At 33.2% G+C, this 20,860-nt stretch overlaps 3 protein-coding genes across 6 annotated transcripts; 2 read left to right on the forward strand and 1 right to left on the reverse strand.

The window, feature by feature from the left end:
* Positions 1 to 10,404: 10,404 nt before the first annotated feature.
* Positions 10,405 to 14,029, forward strand: LOC144567340 (tRNA dimethylallyltransferase). 3 transcript variants are annotated; one of them, XM_078317453.1, is made up of 8 exons: positions 10,405 to 10,452; positions 10,694 to 10,932; positions 11,053 to 11,170; positions 11,255 to 11,298; positions 11,679 to 11,789; positions 11,874 to 11,966; positions 12,052 to 12,170; positions 13,673 to 14,029. In XM_078317453.1, the coding sequence occupies exons 2-8, from the start codon at positions 10,847 to 10,849 to the stop codon at positions 13,804 to 13,806; spliced, it is 705 nt and encodes a 234-aa protein (XP_078173579.1). In that variant the 5' UTR covers positions 10,405 to 10,452; positions 10,694 to 10,846; the 3' UTR covers positions 13,807 to 14,029. The 3 variants fall into 3 exon arrangements, with proteins under 3 accessions (XP_078173579.1, XP_078173577.1, XP_078173578.1); XM_078317451.1 differs by lacking the exon at positions 10,405 to 10,452 and having other exon boundaries at positions 10,650 to 10,932; positions 12,052 to 12,176; positions 13,670 to 14,029; XM_078317452.1 differs by lacking the exon at positions 10,405 to 10,452 and having other exon boundaries at positions 10,650 to 10,932.
* A 1,913-nt stretch (positions 14,030 to 15,942) lies between these two features.
* On the forward strand, positions 15,943 to 16,611 carry MRPL11 (mitochondrial ribosomal protein L11). The gene has a single exon (XM_078317309.1). It carries the CDS (start codon positions 15,943 to 15,945, stop codon positions 16,408 to 16,410), a length of 468 nt encoding a protein of 155 aa, XP_078173435.1. The 3' UTR covers positions 16,411 to 16,611.
* LOC144567221 (uncharacterized) lies at positions 15,953 to 19,258 on the reverse strand. 2 transcript variants are annotated; one of them, XR_013515368.1, is made up of 4 exons: positions 18,415 to 19,225; positions 17,825 to 17,997; positions 17,003 to 17,330; positions 15,953 to 16,332 (listed from the first exon to the last, which is right to left on the reverse strand). XR_013515368.1 is itself a non-coding variant. In XM_078317308.1 (3 exons), exons 1-3 carry the CDS (start codon positions 19,048 to 19,050, stop codon positions 17,192 to 17,194), a joined length of 948 nt encoding a protein of 315 aa, XP_078173434.1. In that variant the 5' UTR covers positions 19,051 to 19,258; the 3' UTR covers positions 16,930 to 17,191. The 2 variants fall into 2 exon arrangements, 1 of the variants encoding a protein (XP_078173434.1); XM_078317308.1 differs by lacking the exon at positions 15,953 to 16,332 and having other exon boundaries at positions 16,930 to 17,330; positions 18,415 to 19,258.
* Positions 19,259 to 20,860: the final 1,602 nt, after the last annotated feature.

Here is a 20,860-nt window from a genome sequence, read left to right on the forward strand (position 1 = left end):
ATCTTGGGCCGTGTTTTTAAAAGTTTATTGGGCTGGTTAGAGTCCCGCTATTGTGCCAACACTGTCATATCAGCTCAAGGGTTGAACCACTCAACCACCTCCAAAACCACGGACTAATATCCTCTCATGTACTGGATTTCACATCCTCTCCATTACATGAAAATGAAATCTTTTACAGTTAGTGGATTTGGACCTTTCCTTTTAACTTGGCACGAATTTTAAAGCTTAATAATATTGTTAGCACAGCAAATTTCAAACCCATTGAGATTTAATCTCAAACCTAAGTGAAGGAGATCCTCTACAGTACCTGAAAGAATATGAATATCATGTACTGGACGATGGGATCTACAATTTTGCCAAAGATTAACTCAATTCAGTGCCTATTCGGAAATAGCACAAGGAGATTATTTATATTTTGAAATTCATATAAAAGTTAAAAGGATGATTTGGATTCACTGATTCCAAAAGATACTTTTGTTCGGTACCGAAGAGGTTGTGAATTCTAAAACTTATCAGACAAACTTTAACGCTAAAATTACACCAATTTATCTACATGAAATTTATAAATATTTTAAGTAAACACATTACTTGATGCTATCACTACGGCAAGCAAGAAAGAATATCAGCGACTGGAGATTTGGTCGCTGATAATAACTGCATCGGTCGCCAATGTGCTGTCACTGATACTCGCTGATGATGTCATCCTGGTCGTTGATTGACGTCATTCTACCCGCTGATGCAGTTTTAGAGACCGATTTTTTGTTGTTGCTGATACCGCTTGCTGACATCATATTACGTCTTCAGTGATTGAATGTTCGATCGCTAATGTTTAAAATCCCATCGCCGATATCTATTTTCAGTGATCAATATTTTGGTCACTGATATTTGAAATCCGGTCGCTGAAACCTATTTTTAGGGACTAAAATATTGGTCGCAAGTGTTTAAAATCCGGTCACTAACATCTATTTTCAGCGATCATCTATTGGACGCTGATGGTCAAAACCTAGTCGTTGATGCACCTATCAGCATTTTTTTTGTTATTTATTTTTATAATTAGTCAATTCAATGCATAATATTTTTTGTCACTTATTTTTCTAATTAGTCAATTCGTAACCTTTCAATATCGACATACAACAAGATATCAAATAACAAAAATATCTAAACATCAAATGTCATCAAAATAAAACATTTAAAAATCAAACATAAATATCTAAATACGGAACTCGATAGATCATGCACCCCTTCTTTAGATTATATTATTTTGGATGTGACACGAACTGTACTATATTATATGTATATTTACTTATTTTGTATGCGAATGATGCTTGACTATTTATATTACGCTTCCACTTTGTTTATTTCGTTGTGATTATGTATTTAGCCTTGCGTGTTTATTGATTAAATAGACATGAGGCGAGGATAATTACACCTTAATTCAGAATTTCTGATTTGGGGTGTGACAATATATGTGCTCCAATGAGTATTCTTGTGAGAAATCACACAAAATGAATTTGAAATGCAATAACATTTGCATGAGCATTATTTTTCACTGTACAATTCTTTTAACTCTGTACTTGTATAATCAGGAGTTGGAGTCAGACTTTTAAATGACGGAGATCAATTATATAAAAAATTTCATGTGTGGTTTCATAATATTCATAATATTTTACAAAAAAGCCTACATAAAAAAAATACTATATAAAGTATAAACACATCATTAAAAAAAAAAAAAAAACTAATTGATCCCATTTAACACTAGTGAATCCGTCCCTGCATGTAACTATGTTAATACGAAGACGATGACAAATACTAATAAAATCGAAAGAAATTTTAGATATAGATTCAGAACAAAAACTAACTTGCATCAAGAGATTCAAATAACAAGCCAGTAGATCCCTTGTCGTTTGTTGTTGAGAATTCTAATCTCACGGTTATTACGGAGTGTATTAACTTCAAACGAAAAAATGAAAATGTTAAAATCAATTGATCTTATAAGTGATATGTCTTCATGCAAAAAATTTAAATTTTCAAGTTCATTTTGTATAGAATAAAGTAGTCAAAGAATGTTAAAAAAAATTAATACATTAAAATATAAAGTTTTTGACTTGTTGACTATTTACAAAATTAATTCTAAAATTTAAATTTTTTTTGCATGTAAATGCAATACTCATAATCATAAGCTAGATTGGTTTAAATTCGTCATTTAAAGCCTCAGAGTTTAAGTTCACATTTTTTTCGATAAACTTAAGAAATTGTTCTTCTTTAACATCTTAAACAATCAAGAATAACTCCTCAGCATGTCATGTGCACTGTGCGTCTCGCCACAATTTTGAGTCTGATGATTTTTGCATCCGTCTGATCCATTTTAAAATTTGTATGTACAAATAATAAAGCTGTACGCACGGATCTTAAAACACATCATACAAACGCAGAGCTCATCAAACTAAATTTTGAGTCCAACAGACAACGAACACAAATTGTTTCCAAGTCATGAGAGATCTCATTTTTCTCTTCACGTTGGTGTCCAAACCATGCATGATCTATGGCATGTTCGATCGTCAAGGTTTTAGTAGGAAGGGATGAGATTTCGGATTAATTCCCATTTTTTTTCATAGACCCGTTTGAATGGTCTGTATTTTCCCCACCTTTACCTATTTATGTTCTCAATTAGGGCCCGTTCGGCCACATACTATTCATCGTGGGAAATAAAAATTTGCTCAGAGCTAAGTTTTTATTCCCACGGTGAACAGTAAAATTTAGTTCAAAATTTTTGATTCCCACACCCATTCCTATTCCCTACTGGGTTGCCGAACGGGCCCTTAGGGTGTGTTCGGCGGAACACAGGGAATGAAAATAGGAACAAAAATGCAAAAATTTTGAACTGAAATTTACTGTTCAGATGAGAAAAAAAATTCACTCAGAGTGAAATTATTTTTTTTCAACATGAACAGTAAATTCCGAACACACCCTAATTTATGTCCAAAACAGTGAAAAATTATAGAAAAAAGTTCATGAACTAAGATCAATTGTTTTTTCCGAGTAGAACTAGGGTACTCTTAAGCTCACCAAAGTTTTGGTGAGCTTAACTCTAAAACTCATAAAATCGATTTCAAATGACGAATCCGAACCGTTGAAATCCGCATACCTTACGTGTGATGCATCTACATATGAAATTTTTAAACATTCGAATTAATTTAGTATAAAATCAAGCGGTCAAAATTAGAAGGTTAATAAATTAATTTTAGTGCATTCATTTTTTAACGTTTTTTGACCGCTTAACTTTATACTAAATCTAATTTTGACCGCTTGACTTTATACTAAATTAATTTAGTATAAAGTTTAATTTAGTATCTAAATTAATTTAGTATAAAGTCAAGCGGTCAAAATTAGAAGATGCATCACACGTAAGGTAGGCGGGTTTCAACGGTTCGGATTTGTCATTTGAAATTGATTTGATAAGTTTTAGAGCTACTCTTTTTTTTCCACACAGCAACTTATGACTCTCTCTCCTCTATATTTATATGATTAAATTCGAATTAAGCCCATTAGGAAATTAAAAGGTGCAACTACTCCCTCTAAGAATTGTATATAAGTACCTCCCTCAGCTTTAAATTTCTCTTGTGGAACTAATAAAGTAATAATGCTTCGGAATCCGGATTGCACTTCTCCCTTTTTCTTTTGGGATTTTATTTAGTTTATTTTTTTTCTTCCTTTCACGTGATAGAGAATGAGGCCTTCAAGCACATCATGTTGGCCTCTGTTTCTTTTTTTTTAGTTTGAATTTTTGTAACATGAACCTTTAAATTTATAAATATTATATAAATAATTATTTTAGTACCCATGCTATAGTACTCTTACTACAGTATCCGCACTTAGAGAAATAATGTATTATAGTCCTCGCTAATTATATAGTTTCAACTAATTATTATTTTAAAATCTCAGTAGCATTATTTTTCTATGGTCCCCACTAATTATATAATTTTTTCTTTTACAATCTCCGCACTCGTTCTCGCGTCAACATTTCTCTAACGAAAATAGTTGGCTTCATGGGAATAAATACTTCAATGCATAAATATAAATACTTTCAGTACTTAGATATTAATACTTTCAGTATTATATGTAAAAAAATACTTAGATATGTATACATTCATGGTTATAAATACTTAGAAGATAAGATATTAACACTTTAAAAAATATTAATACTTTGATGCGTGACTTGTTATGATTATACCTTTTTGAGTTCTCTAATTATCCCCAGGTCAGCCTTCCTCTAACAAAAATAGTTGACCTCATACGTATAAATACTTCAGTGTATATGTATAAATACTTTCAATACTTAGATATTAATACTTCAGTGTCATATGTAAAAAATACTTGCAAGTATAGGTATAATTACTTGTACGACGAGGTATAAATACTTACGCGACGACGATTCTGAAAGTACGTTATCATGGATATCATTTGAAAGAAAAAATTGCATGTGTATTAATAATATGGAAAAAAAAATTAAAATTGTGGAGATTTTGCAGTCACTGCATAAAGTTATTTTTCTGCATTTAATTTTCAGTGGTTCCCCGTGGGTACAGTGCTGCGGGTACTATTATCTTCGCACTATAGTACCTGCACAATAAATAACTGTTCACCTCATAGCTATAAATACTTTCGTAATAGGTATAAATACTTCCATGCATATATATTAATACTTTAGAAAAAAAATTCGAATTGTAGAGTTTTTGAAATTTTTACAAAAAGTTATTTTTTCACATTTAATTTCTGTGGCCCCTCTGCGGGTACTGTTATCAGCTTCCATATTATATTTATCTTTTTTGTTAAGTTTGAAATTTTGTGGCCATTTTTATTAATTACCCAAAAAAATTTTTTTTTACAAAAGTAACCCCAAAATCTGAGTTTTTTCAAATATAACCAAACCGCCAGGCATGCTGGCGGTCCAGTTCCTTACCAGACCGCCAGGAATCTGGGCGGTCCAGTAGGGACCAGACCGCCAGCGTTCTGGGCGGTCCGCTTTTTTTTTTTTTTCCTTAATATTTTCATTTGTGAAGTTTTAGTTTTTTTTGCTTAGGGTATTTGCCAAAAAATAAAACATTTGATATATTTATAAGTGATGTCGTAACTCTTTATAACTTTCAATTGATTTGTCAGTTGGATATCACGAGTCTAAAGATAACACTAATTAAGGACTTGGTCTTGATTCACAACTTTTTTTAAGAGAATAATTGGAGAGAGAGAGAGAGAATAATTGGATTATTCACTAGTGGAGAACTTGGAATTAGTGTCGGCTGTTTATGGGTATTACCGTATTAGTGTCGGACATTAGGCGACACTAATCGGGCTGATACTAATACTTTGTAAATAGCCGACACTAAAAGTAAGGCATTAGTGTCGGCTATTTATTAAAAAGCCGACACTAATGTTTTTTTTTTTAAAAAAAATTCAAAAATTCACTATAAATCATAGAAAATTCTAAAATTGAAAATTTTTGTTCTGGAATGCTCATATATTTTTGCTGAACTATATATAAAACAAAGATATCAAATAATTCATCATAATTTACAAATAACACTCACTAAATAAAATATCATCCAAATTGCTCATTTATTGTTATTCTTATAAATGGTTTGTGCAAACCCTAAAATAGAAAATACATAAAAGACATGACGTCTGTTTAAATACAAACCCTAAAAACAGAAAATACATAAAAAAAAAAACATAAAAGACCCTAAAAACTCTAAAATTATAAAGAAAGGTCCAAAAGTCCATGAAGGAAGACTCGGATCGCGAATCTGAGCCCAAAAATGGGCAAAACAAATCATAGATTGTTTTGGATCTGGTTTTGGGCTGTGGAGTTCCTGTCAAAATTTCAGCCCGATCCGACGGACGGATCAAAAGTTACGCCCCTTTTCGTGAAGCATGCGCAGGACCATATTGCATCACATCTTCTGGTATTTGCTTAGAAGAAGCGGCTAGGTTTGAGAAGATCATATCGGAGAGAAGCGTGAAGCGAAGTGAAGGCTATGTTTTAAACCATAGGCGTGCCTTTGAAAGAGGTGCGCGGGACTTAAAATGAAATTTTTTTAGCTTTAGTTTCGGCTGTTTATAAATAGGCGACACTAATAACTGAGAATTTTTTTTAGCTTTAGTGTCGGCTGTTTATAGATAATTCTTGAATAATCTCTTAGGCGTTTAACTAAACAAAATACCGATCGTTGTACTAAAACTTAAACTGCTTTTTTGAGGCACTAAACGATGTTTTTTTTTTAATTCTGATGCTTCGGATGCTCAGGGGTTCTCCCTAAATGACGTTATTTTTTGGCAAATAATCTAAGCAAAAAAAACTAAAACTTCACAAATGAAAATATTAAGAAAAAAAATCAGATCTCTAAAAAAAAAAAAAAAAAAAAAAAGCGGACCGCCCAGAACGCTGGCGGTCGGGGCCCTACTTGACCGCCCAGGTTCCTAGCGGTCTGGTAAGGAACTGGACCGCCAGCATGCCTGGCGGTTTGGTTATATTTGGAAAAACTCAGATTTTGGGGTTACTTTTGTAAAAAACTTTTTTTTTTGGATTATTAATAAAAATGGCCGGAAATTTTGTAACTTGAACTTTTAAATTTATAAATATTATATTTATCTGGTTTTTTTAGTTTGAATTTTCGTAACTTGAACCTTTAAATCTAAAATATTGTATTTACAACAAAAATTTACAATCCATTCATGTATTAAATTTACTACACAATATTAGACTAATTAAATTAGATGAGATTTTTTAAATAGAGATACATATACTTTTAAATAAATCAAGGTTTCCCACGATTAATCTCACAGTACAATTGAAAACTAATTTTAATAAATTTCCATAATTATTTTCATGCATATCTGTATTTGTGGATTTCTATTTTTTTTAAAAGTGAGTTTTCAATTCCGCCAAATCTCATTCCGTTATAATTCTATGACAAACGAACAGAGCCTCAGTGTCATGGTTCATGAGATGAATCGTAGCTTGGAGAAATGATCGTTTCAGCTTAATAATTTACATGCTAATGTCCTATTTATATTTTATAGTAAATTTTAGAGAAGATTATTTTTTGTTTTGCACAAAATTAAAGTGACACGGTAAATCGATCTAGAAATAAAATTCAACAAAATACACTCAAATTAAGAAGATATTGTTGTCTTAAGGTCAACCAATGGTCCATAAAATGTCAATTTACCACTTATTATTGGATTATATCTAACACACACAGTCACACACATGTAGGGGTGAGTAAATCGCTCATAACTCGTGAGCCGCTCATAACTCGCTCATTAAAAGCTCGCCTAAACTCGCTCATTTATCCGCTCATTTAAACTCGCTCATTAACAACTCGCTCATTTACTTAATGAGCGAGCATGAGCATGACCCAACTCGCTCATAACTCGCTCATTAAGAATTTGTCACATCTAATCCCTGCCACATTTAATCCTATGTAATTATGTGTAACATCAACCTTGCCTCATTAAGATTGATAGATAGTGAGCATAGTTTCATATTTAATCCTGTGTAATATAGTGAGCACAATATAACATTTAATCATGTGTAATATACTAATATTCATAGTTTCATATTCATTTTTTTTGTAAATCGGCAGAACCAAAACCTCCGTCTAAAGCCCAAAACAAGTAATAGTCATAACAACAACTCATTTAAATGAATTATGACAATTTGTTGGATTTTGTTATGCGTGGACACACTATATAATTTTGTTTTGAGTCATAAGTCATAACTCGTGAGCCGCTCATAACTCGCTCATTAAAAGCTCGCTCATTTACAACTCGCTCATTTATCCGCTCATTTAAACTCGCTCATTAACAACTCGTTCATTTACTTAATGAGCGAGCATGAGCATACCCTAACTCGCTCATGCTCGCTCATTAATCACCCCTACACATGGATCCTGTGCCGCGCGGATTTCGTCAGTAGAATCGGAAAAGAGTTTCTGCATATGCGCACAGCACGAATCTTAATGCATTTACGCTGAAGATTTGTGCTGGAAAATTCATGCGCGGCAAATAAACCCAAGTTTAGACCAGCTCCACTGTTTGATTAATTGTTTCTAGTCTGTCGTAGTTTGGTTGAACGAGGTCAGGGTTAGTGTGGTTGAATTACAGCCTTCGAAATATTCGAACCCTCCAATTTCGCAGCTTACGGCTTAGTAGCTTACCACTAGAGGTGCTATCGGGTCGGGTCGAGTCCGGATACTATTATATTTGAACCCGTATCTTAAAAGTGTTCAGGTCCAAATTTCGATTCATACACTTATCTGTTTCAATTCGGGTCCGGTCCGGATCCGGGTACCTATCTAGCCGTAGATATTTCAGGTCCAGTCTTTCGGTTCCGGGTAGATATATACCCATAACTTGTTTGTAGATTATCGGGTCCGGTTCGGATACAGGGCAGTTTTGGATCCAGAGCGGGTATATGTCACAAAAAAATCAGGAGAATGGAGAGAAAATAACTTTTGAAAAAAAAATATTGAAGAAAAAAATATAATTTTTAAAAAGTAAAATATTAGAGATGACGATTTCATTTTCTATGGTTCAAAAAATTTATGAATGGAATACTAATAATTTGTAGAAATGACATATCAATGAGAACAATAAATTTCCATTATTATGCAGAGAATATCAAGGCAAATATTGAAGGATGTATCCATAGTAATAAATTTTATTTAAAAAATTAATGCGACTGTTATAGAAGAAAATAAATTTGACATCCATCTATGTGTATAAACATAGTGAATATGTCACTGTATTCTATTTTTTTCATATTAAAAAAAGGGAAAATTGGTTATTTGCCGCTCCAAAACCTTCAAATTGTCAAAATGCCACTCTAAACTTTGAAATTGTAAAAATGACATTCTAAACTTCATTAATTTCTAATTTTGCCATTTATACTCAATTCTTATACTATTTTTATTAAAAATTAACTAAAAAATACTGTTTTAAAATACGTATTTCAGAATTGCACAACCCGATACATTGATATGTATTTCAAAACAATATTTTCAGTTAATTTTTAATAAAAATAGTATAAGAATCAGTGTTCTAAATAGCGCGCTATAGCATTTTTGGAGACCAAACGCTATGCTATGGCATTAAAACACGCTATTTGCGCTACAGACGCTATAGCGGTAATAGCGGTCCGCTATAGCGTATAGCGTGTAGCGCAAATAGCACGCGCTATGCAACATTTGCTGTTTTTTTTTTCAATTTATATGAGCTTTAAAATAAATAAATAGTGAAAATATTGTTTAATTTTGATGAATATTACATTATATCAAATTCAGGTCCGCTATAATAATTTTTTCATTTTGCTCTTGGTTTTTTTTAACTGATGATAAATCAAATAAATGATTGCTAAATTATGGAAATTTTAGGGACTAACAAGAATTTCTTCAAGGATCATCTGTTTATTTTACTAGAAGTATGATTTTTTTTTTCTTTTCAATTTCTAGGTTATTTTGAAATTTAAATAGAAAAAAGATAAATTATGTTATGATGTTGAAGATATTTTAAATAGAAAAAGATCGATAGTTTATGATATTAGTATTACTATAGATATTTTGAGTCGCAATTTGGACTTTGTATTGGTTCAATATGAATATTATAATTTTTAATCAATTTGATATTATTTATTGTTCTATGAGACTAAATAATGTTGATATTTAGTACAAATATATAATATAATTTTTATAAAAATAAAAAACGCTATTTGGGATAGCTTTCGCTATAGCGTCACTATTCGCTATAGCTTTTTCTGGAGGCTCCCCGCTATGACGCGATAAACGCTATTTAGAACCTTGATAAGAATTGAGTATAAATGGCAAAATTACAAATTACTGAAGTTTGGAGTGACATTTTTACAATTTCAAAGTTTAGAGTGGCATTTTGACAATTTGAAGGTTTTGGAGTGGCATTTTGACAATTTTCCCTAAAAAAAAAAATACTAGGCTCATCACGGCTTATGCAAAAATTAATATGCAAAGTTGTATTTTTATATATTAATAGTTATTAATATATGTTTTATCGGGTATTTATACGGGTATCGGGTCGGGTTCAGTTATGGGTCGGATAATTAAATGAAACCCATATCCTACCCATTACATTATCGGTTCCAGGTCGGATATTAAATTATTAATTTTGTAACCATACTCATAATTTAACCGGTTATATTTTTTAAACCATACCCTATTCAAATTAATCAGATCCGATTCGGTTTCAGATCGAATCCGAGTAATCGGATAAAAGTAGCACCTCTACTTACCACATTCTAGGAATAAAAATATTACCTATAATAAAAAGGTTTCGGGCTTGAATCGTAAAAAAAAAAAAATACTTTACCGATGACTTGAAACTCACAGGGAATCGCTCCAAACTACTTCAAAGTAACCGCTGAAGGTTCATCCTGTAACTTCTCAATTTTTCCATTTCTTGTTCTGATTTCGACTTCTATAATTTGGCGTTGGTCAGGGTTGGTAGCTTTTTAGCATGCTTGGGTTACTTGGTCAATTTTTTTAGTTTCTTATATCTTTAATTGTAAATTCACTTCAACAACAGACTCCATGGTTAAAATATATATATATACACACACGAGACAATGCTTCAAATTTACTGAGTTCACTTACCAAATGCCTCATAGGAATATAACACGACGACATGTGCAATTGTGCCCCCTGTATGCTGGTAAGCTTAATGGAGATAAGGCTCTGAGCTAAAAAGGAAACAAGAGATTCTATGCTTCTCTGAGGCATTTCATCAAGCAGGTGATCAGCGCCAGATTCTCTTATACAAGATGGTGGAACAGTTCTTCCCCATGACTCAATTCATTGAACCCGGACCCATAGAACCATTGATCCTCCTAACTGGTTCCATTGGCTGGTAATGCTGATTCTTCTCCATTGACCATTTAGTTTTACTTATTGCGAATAACTGCCAAATTCAAACAATGCAATTATGGTCATGTCTCAAACGTATTGTTCTTTGATTGTGCACGAACAGTGGAAAAACTTCTCTTCTTTTCCAGTTTGCCATCAACCGTGCACTGGAGAACTCCAGTGAGGTGGTGTTTATCTGCAACAAAGCTAAACTGGAGAACAAGCCTCCTTTCCTGTCAGAGGTTAGTCGTACTTTTTTCAACTCACATATTAAAAAATTCAACTTGAAGTCATGTATATTGAAGTGAACGTTCAATTTTTTTCAGGCCATCGATCCATCTTCAGATGTATTTGAAAGGATACAAATTAAGTAAGATTTTAGATGCTTGAAAATCGTAATATTTTGTATTCCCAGTTCCTGCCAAAGAAGGTTTCTGAGAATGTAACAGTACCAAATATTCACAATTTAAAGTCCTATTGTAAAAAAATTCCACAACAGTCTTTACTGTACATTTTGAAAGTGGGAGAATCTTTTGAGATCAGAAATTAAAAATAATATAATAAACTAAATTAAACTGTTGGACTGCTATCAGTGACTGGTGCTTTTTGTCAACCTGTTTTGATTTTGATAATAAACTTGGGCACATTTAGCTATTTAGGACTGAAGAATACACTGCCTTGTATAAAAAACTATAAGAAAATTAGCAAACAAACAGAAAAAAGGACATTTTATCTCCTTTTTGCCCCTAGGTATATAGAAGACTATGAAGATATCAAAATGTACTTTGCTGCATTTCACCTCCATGAAAAATTTCCTTCTGCAGTAATTATTGATGACTTTGGAGGTTTCTTTAATGACAGGTATGAACATGATTATATTTAATAACCAGTATTGAACAATTTAAAGTAGTTGACAGTAGAATAATACCATTTAAAAATTTTCAGATGCTGTCAACAAAAATATGGCAATGCACGTGGTAGAGACCTTGCCATGGCTCGAACATTGGCTTTATGTCAGGATGCTGTCTCACATGCCAAGTAAAGATAAGAAATAAGTGAAAAGATTTATTCCTATTTATTTTGATTTTGGTTCAAAATAAGTCTAATTTCCTCTTTTTGTCAGTGAAAAGCTACAACCTCATAAATCTTGCACCATTTTACTATCTGATTTACAACAAGGCGATACCCCGCGACTGCTATTCATTTACAAGCGATGGATAAACTGTTTCTTTACTGTTGAAGGTAATCATTCTTTTCTCTTCTGTTCATTCTTTGTAGTCTCCCGAAGGAGAATAAGAAAGGATTTTAAATACAACTGTTCTCTCTTTTAGACTTTTGTAGCTTGAATTTAAAGTACACAATTACTTGCTATTTTTATTTATCAATATGAGAGGAAAGTTCACTTTCAATCTAATTACTAATATAGTTTGGCCCCTGAACTTTTTTGGTTCAATCAGTCCCGTGACATATTACACCTGACTCAGTCAAGTCCCTGCTATTAGCACCTAATTTCTGGTGTTAGACCTATCAAGTGCTGATGCTGCTATGATGAATATGGCGTTGACATGGCACTCGAGTCAGTGATGATGATGCCACCTCATTTTCTATAATTTAGGGAAGGTTCGAATTGAATCAAGTCCAATCGATTGTTTGCTGAATGGAAAAAGAAATTATTCATACCTGATTATATCAAGTGCATTAGTTTAGGGGCCAAAGACACTTTTAATATGTTGCTTCTGACGGCTAATCAAAAGTCTGCTGTCAGTTAAGCTACATTCACATTCTTCTAAACAAGAGTTTCTGCTATCAATTGAAATAATTTCTGTTGAGTATAATTAATTAGAATTTTGCATTAATCTCTATCGTGCAGTAATATTATTTCTAAAAATATATTTTGATTACTACTCTGTTCATCTCAACATACTTCAATTATATTTTACATATGCTCCTGTGCAAGTATAGCAATGAATTGGTTTATGTGAACTATTAGGTGTATTAGGTATTTCTATAATTCTATGAAAACATGCTTTTGATTCTTTTAGGGGGACTTCATGTCTACCCCTCAATCTTGATCAAAATTACATATTTTCCCTTCTAAATTCATAATATCATATTTGTCCTTTTAAATTTTAGAAACTCGCAAATTTACCCAATTTCTCTATTAAAAATCATTTTTAAATTTATAAACTTCTCATTTTACCCTTTATTAAAAATATATATATATGTATAGCAGCTGTCTTACCTGTCTCATTTGTGATCACTTGTCATTTTTTTGGATAAATTTCGCTGGAGGTCACTAAACTTTGTCATTTGTCACGAATTGGTTATTCAAATTTGATTTGTCCCCTTTTAATCACTCAATTTTGTCATTTATGTCACTCTATACTTTTATGTCCAAAATGTTAATGGAATATGCTCATTCCGTTAATATTTTGGACGGAATGGAAATATTCCGTTAAGATTTTGGACGGAAAAATATATCTTAATTGCACTGCTATGTACAATCAAGCATTAAAAATTAAGTTCCAGAAAAACAGAAAAGGGCATAGTAGGAAAGAATAGAATTTCGGCAGTTTACCGGCTATTACCAATCCAAGCAGTTCACTTACCAGTAACGGGCAGGGTCCAATCATTGCTGACACCTGTGCATTCTTGATCCTTTTGTCTGCTATAGTTATTTATCAAATCTTAAGATCATACAAAATTTCTCTCTTTTTTACTTTTGCATAATTATTTCGTTAAAGGTGATGGTTCAGGCTCTTACAATCTAAAGAAGAACAACAGTATCTCGGGCTCTGCCATGGAGGAGAGGTCAAGAGCTGCTAAATACTCTATTGCACTCCAATACTTAGTGCTTGAGGAGATTATTGAAGAATAGTTGCAGAATATTTCTTGAGTTTCTCGTCTTTTTCGTAGATAAGTGGTTTGACACGTTTGTGGCACATTCCAAGGTTAGGTCTATCAAATAGTCAGGTTATTAGTCTTCTTGAAAGTTTCATGTGTTTAAGTAATAATCTGATGTGTGGTAATTTGATGAGAGGAAGAAGAGATGTGTGGTAATTTAATTAGACATGCATGCAAATGAGGCTAAAAAACATTTAACTTGAGGTTTCAACCATATAGGAAATAACTTAATTTATGGTTTAATTTTAGACCTCAACTAAACATTAATAGTTTAGATTGGTTTTTTTAACTTAGGCCTTTTGGATTTTAGGTAGGGGTGCAAATGGATCGGATATTAAATATCCGTAGATATATACATAAATATTTTGCATAATATATATTAAACTATATGGTATATATCTACTATTTGGATACATATAATTAAAATTCAAAACCATATTCGTATCTTTATCCGTATCCGCAATGACATTCGGATATCGGATATCAGTATCCGCACTGCACTATGTCTACTGAAACATATTACCATGTCTCTGCTCCAAAAGGAAACTACATTGGCACTATAGATCCATCCAAAAGCCAGTTCATATTGCACTCGTCCTAGCTATATCTATACTACTGTAATAGATTTGTAGATGTCCTTTCTTCAGCCACTGGGGTTGTGCATCACAATTTGAGCATTCTTGGCAAATAGTAGCTGAGTGGTATTGCGTGGATAATCGACTCATATGGTATCCAATTGGCTGCCTCTTCTCTTGTTCTCTTCTTAGCTCTCTTTCTCCTTGTCCAATAAATAATCAAAGAAATCGTAAGATATAATTTCTGGTAGACTTGACATTTGTATATTAAATACAAATTTCTTACGATGCTTCCAAAATCATAAGATCATTTCTTTGTTGAGTTGGTAGTGAGTATATATGCGAACTGAGTAATGTCATCAAAACAATGAGAATTTATAAAAAAAATCTTGACTCTTGCCCATCCAAAACCACACCATACTAGTGTATGAGCATTGTATGAAAAGGTGATCCACTCTTTCATTTTGATCACAAAAAGACCACTTAAGACTACCCTCCCAACTTTTTTCATCTTGAAATTAATTAGCAGTGAATTATATGAGTAGAACTACAGTATTTTTAAGTTCACATAACTTTTTTGTGAACTCAACTTTAAAATCTATCGGATTAACTTCAAATGACGAATTAAAATTGTTGAAATCATTTTTATCTTACGAGTGATGTGTCTACATGTAAAAAGTTTTAAACTTTTAATTAATTTTGCATAGAGTCAAGTGGTCGAAAAACATTCAAAAAATGAATGCATTAAAGTTAATTAAAAACTTTCTAATTTTGACCACTTTACTTTATACTAAATTAATTTGAAAGTTCAAAATTTTCAAATTAGACACAATACTAGTAAGGTAGAATGATTTCAACAATTTTGATTCTTCCTTTGAAATCAATCCTATATAATTTAGAGTTGAGTTCATAAAAAGCCTTGGTTTACTTAGGAACACCCTATATCTACTCGAATTACATTAGGATCTCTACTAATTATATTAATAATCCTGCAATTATTTTTTTTTAATAAAAATTATACTTGGCAGCCACTGGCAAGATTTCAAAAAAAAAAATCTTGCAATTAATTTTGAGATTAAATGAAAGAAAGTGACGATTTGTCGCTTTTTTTTAGAAAATAAAAGTCGCCGTAATTTTTATTTTTACATCTATAAATATAAAACCAAAAAACTCTATTTTTTTTTTTCTGAAAATTCAATTTTTACCTTGTTGGTAGACTCATAATGCGAATGAGTGTCCCCAGTTTAAAAATCGAATTTTCAGAAAAATAGAGTTATTTGGTTTTTTTTTTTTTTTAGAGATGTAAAAATAAAAATTTTGGCCCCGCAAGCAAGCAAGCAATACAAAATGAATCTCTATTTTTCTGCTAGATGGGAAAATCTTGTTGATTGAGAATGGACGTCTCCATTAATACAAAAAAATTAAGGTGAACGGGATGAATGGACGTCTCTCTTCTAGATCCGAACCCGAACCCTAAACCCTTTTTGTCATTTTTCCCTTTGAGAAAACACGTCCCCGCTTCGTCAAACCCTCCTATGGCGACGGTGCTGAAAGATATCGTCGCGCGCCGCCCGGTCGCCGCGACAATCCGCCTCACTGTCCCGGCAGGAGGCGCACGACCGGCGCCACCCGTCGGTCCAGCTCTCGGTCAGTACCGCCTCAACCTAATGGCCTTTTGCAAGGATTTTAACGCGCGAACTCAAAAGTACAAGCCTGACATGCCGATGGCAGTGACCATAACCGCCTACAAGGACAACACTTTCGAGTTTATCGTCAAATCGCCGTCTGTCACTTGGTTTCTGAAGAAGGCAGCGGGGATTGAATCGGGGAGCGGTCGACCTGGACATGAGTCAGTCACATCGATTAGCCTGAGGCATGTGTATGAGATTGCCAAGATCAAACAAGCTGATCCGAACTCTAAGCACCTGTCAATCGAGGCAATCTGTAAGTCGATTATTGGAACTGCTAATTCGATGGGTATCCAGGTGGTTAAAGATCTCTAAGGGGTGTGGTGTTTTTTTGTTGATCTATAGGTAGATAAGTCAAATTGTTGTTTCAGCAAATCAAGGAATGTGATTAGAATTTGCTAGTTTGAAATGTTGAGCAATTAGGTAAATTTTGCTTGCAAAATGGATGTTTCATTGAATAATATTCATCTGTGAGAAAACTGAAATTGAATGCATGTAATGTTTTTTTCTCTTTGAGATTATTCTTCTAGTGATGGTAAGTTTATTCGACATGTTGTTTGAAATTTTGCATATGCCATATTGAGAGATGTTTTCAAAATATTTGAGTCCTCTTTAGTTTAGTTTGAAATTGGGTCCAAAATGGTTCAACATTCTGGAAGCATTGTTGATTATTAGCAAATTCACAGTACCATTGTTAAATAATGAGCTGAATCAATGAACCTCGTTACATCAACTGTTCCTCGTATTCCTTTTCCGCATACCAGTAATTTACAGGATTTTCCTGTGCTATTTTAAAGTAATCTCAGGGGAAGCCAATTTAATGAACAGTTGAACTTCAATAAATTTAATCGTTAATATATTAGTTTCTTTCTGTTGCTGGTACAAGAAAAGAATGAGAAAAATTAACTGGTTGAGTACGAAGGCTCTGCTGTTAAACCTTGTTCTGTCCTCTCCATACTTGTTTTCTCATACCCAACTTGTGCCTCAGAAATAGATGAATTTTAAAAATTGTACAATGGACCCTGCTGGTCCAGGCTGCTGGAACCCTTTCTAACAGTGTTCCCAGCTAGCCTCCTCCAAGCATCAATTCATGACATTAACTTGCAGTTGAAACCATTTCTCCTACATGACTAGCATATCCCGAAAAGTTGTGAAACCCATTGCTATTTTCTTCTTCAGCACCGGTGTCTTCATCTACGTCCCATAGGAATCCTGCTTGGGCCGCAAGAACATGACTGCCATACAATGAAAAATCATCAAAATCAAATCAAAATTTCAATTTGGAATATAAATTATCGTTCCATTTACTTTTCTTCCAGAAATAAACAATTTCACTTTAAATGGTTAAACAAATTGCAGACCAGGGACTATTCGACTGTTCTTTTTCTTAATAAATTATTAAAACAAGTTCAATTTAATGGTTGAAGAATATTTAATGAGATTTTCAGGAGCCTTCGCAATATAATTTCAGGTAAAGCTAATATGAACTGAGGATCATGAAGAGGGATTATAATCTTAATCTAAAAAATTATCGGATCAATTTCAAGTGGCGAATATAAACATTGATCTTGATCTACTTGATGAGGCAATAAGTTACCTTTCAGATTTTTTAATTTTTTGAGTCTTTATGATCAAAGGCTTGACAACAATTGGTGATGTTGTGTATTGGTACTGCTTTGAAAGTTGAAACGGTATCCTTTAATTTGCAAATGAAACAGCAGTATGATACCTATTATCGGGGGAAGCCTGCACCGCCTGCTGGAAGTAGCTATTGGCACGCTCTTCATCGTGGTGCAATTCCCAAATAAGTGAAGCATACTTGGACAAGGTCTCTCCATCGCTTGGATCAGCAAGGATGGCCCGAGAGTAGTACTCCTCAGCCCTTTGCAAATCATTTTTAACCTGGTAATTTATTTTTAAGTCAGGTGCATATTCATTTGTTTTGTATACATACCTATGTTTAATTGTGCAGGGTATTCATTTTCTGGTATCAAGGTAACTAAGACAATTGAAGTAATAGAAATTGGTTGTTAGGTATTATTTAACAGAAAGTTACATGGACATTTTACACTGAAGGAACAAAAATACCAAGGTAGGTAGCAAAAAGAAATGCAGAAAACCAAAAACCGACTAGTGTTGATCAGTAAATTGGTTTGCGCCTTTATACCCAATTGGTCCATACTGGTACCTGACTACTGGCAGAGGACCTCATTGAGGAATTATTGGATTCATTATCAAGTTGCTTATTATTATAGAACTGGAATTAAAACAACAACAAAAAATATCAGATTAAGAATTAATCTAGGAAGTAACCCTCACCTGATAGAGAAACAGCGCGTAATTCCTCAAAAATAACGGATCTGTGGGATGCTGCTCAACCATCCTCTTATAATACAACTCCAAATCCGACTGATTCCCGCCATCAGTTTTCACATTGCAACCACGTCCCCGGCCTCTACCATTTCCATCACCCCCGCAAGAATCACCACCGGCACTCAGCAAACCGGAACCAATCCGGTCAATCCCGAGGCCTCTTGCAAGAAAAAGAGGCGGGCCTGCAGTACCCGCACTCCGATCCTCATCTAGAAACGACAAATCAGAATTTCCTTCTAGCTCCGCTAATTCCTCGTATTCATCAAAGGCAGATTCACAGACCGAAAAAGAAGGGATGGCCTCGAGAACAGGATTTGGGCGCCGAGATTGATGCACATGGTGGTGTTCATCGGGGTGCTCGGATAGGAGAGAGCAGAGGTTACCGTCAGATAGAGTACGGTGTATGAAGGAGGAATTGGAGTGATTGGAGATATCAGAGAAGGCCGGCGAGGACAGGTGGCATGAGGCGGGAAACGGGTGGATGTGGTTGTGGACGGAGGCCGGGGAGTCTGACGAGAGGAAGTGAGAGGAGCTGGAGAGAAGGGAGCCAAGAAGTGGGGTCGATGCGCTTCTTAGTAGCATTTTTTCTAATGAGATGCAATTAGCAAAAGAACTTAAGAGAAAGAGAGATTCAATGGAGAAGAAAAGTGATAGAATTATGGATGGAAAGATTGCTCTTGGTGAAAGAGGTAATAAGAGAAGAAACAGCGAATGGTAACCGCTACCTTGGCGGTTAGAGGTCGTTCAATGAACTAACGCGCAGATAAATCCCTTTTATAAAGAATTTATCTTCTTTTCCTTTTTGGAAAATTTTAGTTGTTAGCAATTTTGCTTTCATACAGCACGTGTATTACATTATCAAAACAGTATTAATATGATTGCATGAAGCCAAAATTGCTCTGTTAAAATCTATCTACGTCCACGGATTCTTCGTGGTCAGTAAATGTTATCACATGGTGTACACATAATGTAAATATATGTTATTATTATTTAATAATAGTTAACCACATAATGTGAATATATATACTCGTCTTTTATTATATTTGTCCTTTAGCGCTGATATGTGGCCAACTTGGCAAAGGAGGCCGAGCCCACAGATTCCTTTCTTGGTAGGCGCTGGGCATGGCGGTTTGTGATTAACGGTGGAGAATGGTCAGACCAAGTCAAAAGGCATTTTGTGTCATTGTACATCTTTGAGAGATACTTTTGTTAATTGATTTCTGATTAGCTACAATTAATTTCCTTCCAATTTGGCATGCAATGGTATAACGACAATGGAAAACTTTCCTGACCATCACATGTGATAACAATAAAACCACCTAAATGGTGTACTATATAACCTCTGGAAGGTCACGATTGTGAGATTTTAAACAAGTAATAGTTGTAACTATTTTGTACTAAATAACAAAATATGTGTCATAAGGAAAATTAACTTGGAGTGTTAATTTGTTTTTATTGTTTATGCTTTTGCAGATTTAATGCTCATGGTTATGATGCTAAATTATTGTTAATAAAATTAAAACTCGATATTTAAAAATAAAATAAAATAATGAAGTTAATTGATTAGATATATTTGTATATACCAATGCAATATGCTCATGGTTATGATGCTAAATTATTGTTAATAAAATTAAAACTCGATATTTAAAAAAATTAAAATAATGAGGTTAATTGATTAGATATATTTGTATATACCAATGCAATATGCGTACAAAAAAGTTACGTCGCTTTAATTACATATACATCCAGAGCTAACAAAATTAATGGATCAAATTCTGACAATTTAACCCCCTGCATTTGATGGCTATTTAAATGAAGTCAAAAGGTCATGTTTTTTTTTTCTATATTTATATAATTGAGATGATTTAAAATAGTATCTGAAGCTTTATATTTGTTAATTTAAGCACAAATTAATCCGTTGACACAATTTGATACCGATAATCATAGACATTGAATCCCTCTAAAATAAATGATGGAATTTATTTCATAAATCATTGAAAATCTATGTTAAAACAAAATTATACTTAATTATAATTATTGCCTCTTTAATTAGAAAATGGGGATAATTTGGATAGTCCAAAAGACTGTTTGTTCTTAGAAAAAATTGAATCATTAATGATTCTTGATTCAATTTATCTCCAATTGACGCTTCAATAATTTTCAGTTTTCGTAACACCTAAGGAATAAATAAATTTAAATTTCTATTTCTACTCGCCATCAATTAACTTGCTTGAGCAAAAAAAAAAAAAAAAATACTCTTGATCAACTTTTTGGATGAATAATTTATCACTGTTTTTATAAGATTTTAGGCGAATGAGAATTGTAATATTAGTGTCTCGTTTACGATGTATGATAAATGATCGAGCTGATCAACTGGAAAGAAATGGAGAGA

Source organism: Carex rostrata, chromosome 16 (genome assembly GCF_964058835.1).
Source record: "Carex rostrata chromosome 16, lpCarRost1.2, whole genome shotgun sequence".
Lineage (NCBI taxonomy): Eukaryota > Viridiplantae > Streptophyta > Magnoliopsida > Poales > Cyperaceae > Carex > Carex rostrata.